Genomic DNA, 3,613 nt, shown 5'->3' with positions numbered 1-3,613 from the left:
AAACATTTGGGTTAAACAGATGAATAAGGTCTAAAGATCAGTCAAACAACATCAGTCAACAGTCAACAGTATGCTGTGTACTTTAAATTTGTTACAAGGTAAGTCTGGGGCTGTGACTCCATTGTTAAAGTGCTTTCTTAGCATGTACAATGCCTGGCTTCAGCTCCAGCACCCAACAAACCAGGCATGGTGGCACACACCTATAACTCCAGCACTCAGGAGGTGGAGGCACCCAAACCAATAGTTCAAAGTCACCCTTGGCTTCACGGTCAGTTCTAGGTCAGCTTAGACTACATGGGACCCTGTTGTTTTGGTAAATGTTCTTAAGTTCTCTTGTCACAATCAAATAAAGCTTTGAAAGAGAGATGCCATTTACTGGATGATTGAAATTAATTTATTGAAACATGAAAGTTTGTACTACATTGTTATAATGGAAGGAAAGAAAGAGATTAGTAACTTGAAAAGTAAGATTCCGGATGGAATGGGAAGGGTTCCCCTTGTGGGTTGTCTCTTGATTCTGGAATTTCTTTTTCAGAAATGAGTCTTGATCTTGAAGAAACTTCATCAGGCAGCCTCTGTTGATGTACACGGCTTATTGAGAATTCAGCAGAGCAGTTGACATGTGAGGATCCAATGGTCCAAGGAATAATTTCACTCTTCAGTAGAAGCTGGAGAAGCCATATCTCCCAAAAGATGAGGGATGGAAGTAACCGTATCTGTGGTTTCCATAGCCAGAACCATATCCATAGCCTCCAAAGCCATAATGGTTGCCCAGTCTGTGGGAGCTGCCACCTCCACACCCATAGCCATAGCCCAAGCCATTGAAGCCTCTATGGTGGAAGCCATAGCCATTGACACCTCCATGGCCATATCGCAGGCCACTAAAGCCGCCATGGCCATAGCCCAGTCCATTGATACCTCCGTGGCCATGGCCTCGGCCTCCATAGTAGCTGCTGTAGTGGCACATGGTTCAGAAGTGGTAGATTGGTTTAGAGGATGAGGATAAGTTTCTTGCCTGTGACCATCACCAACCTCTCCCAGGTTTTATACCCTCACTGGTGGGTGGGGCAAGCCACACAGGATTACCCCATTCGTGGAGATGGAATTGCGTAAGAAAAATCTCATCTACTTTATTGTGTAAAACTTTAGGGCAATTTCTTTCACTAATTAAAGATATTTTCGCTTGGTTTCTGTGAAGTTTGGATTCCAGTGGTGATGATGCTGCCTTCAAAGGCCTCTTCTTTGGTCTCCTGTTTAAAGCTCTGTAATCAGACATTAAAGCGTCAATCACCTCCAATTTCATCACTTGGAATAGTTTGTTCATTATGGCCCTTTCCCAGTACCTCTGATATGGCTTCTGCCTAATTTGTTCATTGCATAGGTATTTAATGATAACTTAGTGCACTTTGTCCAATATGCTGGGGGTGGAGAGATCATTGTAAATAGGAACTGCTCATCCCAACACCGTGACAGTAGCCCCTTTATCTCTTCTCTTTATAATTATTAAAACATATCAATTTTACTAATTAATTCACTAAGGTACTTCTAATCACTTACATATTACATGTCCATCGTGGCCATTCACCCACCTACTCTCTCCTCCCTCTTCCTTTCTAACCCTAACTTTGTTTGCTTTCTATTGCTATGGTAAAACACCATGACCAAAACAACCTAGGGAAGAAAAGAGGTTTATTTCATCTTACACTCCAGGTAACATTCCATCAGTGAAGGAAGTCAGGGAAAGAACCTAGAGGCAGGAACTGAATCAGAAGCCACGGAAAAATGCTGTGTGCTACTTGTTCCACATGCCTTGCACAGTCTGCTTTCTTATGGACCACCTATCCAGAGGTGACATATCACCCTATGGGCTGGACCCATGCACATCAGTTGTTATTCAAGAATATGCCTCACAAATTTGCCTACAAGTAAATCTGGTGAGGGCATTGTCTCAGTTGGCTTTCCCACATCCCCAATGTCTCTAGCTTGTATCAAGTAGACAACAAAACAAAACAAAGTATCAGGACAAACCTTCTTCCAGTCCCTAATAATCTCTCATCGATTTTCAATTCATCATTTTTTTTTTTTTTTTTTTTTTTTCAACAGTTTCTCGTAGTTTGTGCTTTCCTGATCATGTAGCAGGCCTGAATCAAGATCCCTGCTCTCTATGCTGATTTGCACCACGTGCTATCATTTATTTTTAAAGAGAAAAACATGATACTTGCCCTACCAGGGCTGGCTTATTTCATTTAACATGATGCCCTCTAGTTCCATCTATTTTCCTACATACAATATAGGATTTCATTCTTCTTTATGGATAAACAATAATCCACTATAAGGGGCCAGGGAGATAATTCAGCCAGTAAAATGCTTGCCTCAGAAGCTTGAGGACCTGAGTTTGACCACCAAAGCCCATGTAAAAAATGTCTGATGTGGTAGCACATGATTCTCAGCCTAATGCTGAGACAGGAGATGCAGGAAGATCCCTGAGGCTTGCTGGCCAGCCAGTTTAGACATCGATGAGTTCCATGCCAGTGAGATATCCTGTTTCCAAAGGAGGTGAATGTTGTTCTTGGGGATGACACCTGAGGCTGGCCTCTGGACTCCACACACATATGCACACGTGTATCTGCATCCACATATATGCATACATATGTACATAAAAAGCAATAATGTGCTATGCACATACATCATGTTTTCTTCATCAATTCATCTGTTGATAGGATGACTCCATATGTTAGATGTTTGAGTAGTACATTAACATAAATATGCATATACATATCTCTATCATATTCTGACTTCATTTCCTTCAGATATGTGCCCAGCTATCATACAGCAAGTTTTATTTTTAGTGTGTGTGTGTGTGTGTGTGTGTGTGTGTGTGTCCACATTGTTTTCCACTCCATAGCAGCTATGTAGTATTTAAGTGTTCTTGTCTTAGATTTTATTTATTTTTACTTTATGTATGTGGATGTTTCGCTTGCATATACATCTGCATGGTGCCCATGGAGGGTGGAGGCTAGAAGAGGGCTTCAGATCCTACTGGGATTGTAGTTACAGATGGCGGTTAGACATCATGTGGGTGCTGGGAATGGAACCCTGGGCCTTCTGGAAGAGCAGCTAGTGTTCTTAACCACTGAGCCATCCTGCCAGCCTTAAGGGCTTTTATATCTCCATCCATAACAGGGTTTTTATTTGTGTTGTTTTTGTTGTTGTTTGATAATAGTCTTTTAAAGAGTAGTGAGATGGAGTCTTATTGCTTTGATTTTCATTTCCCTGATAACTAATGATATTATAGTTGCCATTAGTATTTCTTTGTCTTTTTTTTTAAGTTTTCTGTTCAGACCATCTATTTTTAATTGGATTATTTGAGTTTTTAGAAAGTTGAATTCTTTATGTATTCCAGATATTAACCTTTTTTCAAATAAATAGATGGAAGATACTTCTGTAAAAATCTAAGAAAACATATTTGACAGTACAAAAGGACCATTTTTAACTTTCTGGCAGAGTCTTGATACACTTAATACATTTTACTCTACATTGTTTCTGAAATGTTTGCTAGGTCTCATGTCTTACTACCAGATTTTCCACTATTTTATATCCATATAAGGATACA

At 40.2% G+C, this 3,613-nt stretch overlaps 1 protein-coding gene across 1 annotated transcript; it reads right to left on the bottom strand.

The window, feature by feature from the left end:
• Window positions 1-416: 416 nt before the first annotated feature.
• LOC114698401 (keratin-associated protein 19-1-like) lies at window positions 417-1,006 on the bottom strand. The gene has a single exon (XM_028877055.2). The coding sequence runs from the start codon at window positions 965-967 to the stop codon at window positions 659-661; it is 309 nt and encodes a 102-aa protein (XP_028732888.1). The 5' UTR covers window positions 968-1,006; the 3' UTR covers window positions 417-658.
• Between the last annotated feature and the right edge of the window lie 2,607 nt (window positions 1,007-3,613).

Source organism: Peromyscus leucopus, chromosome 12 (genome assembly GCF_004664715.2).
Source record: "Peromyscus leucopus breed LL Stock chromosome 12, UCI_PerLeu_2.1, whole genome shotgun sequence".
NCBI lineage: Eukaryota > Metazoa > Chordata > Mammalia > Rodentia > Cricetidae > Peromyscus > Peromyscus leucopus.
This window is presented reverse-complemented; position numbering and strand designations above follow the sequence as displayed.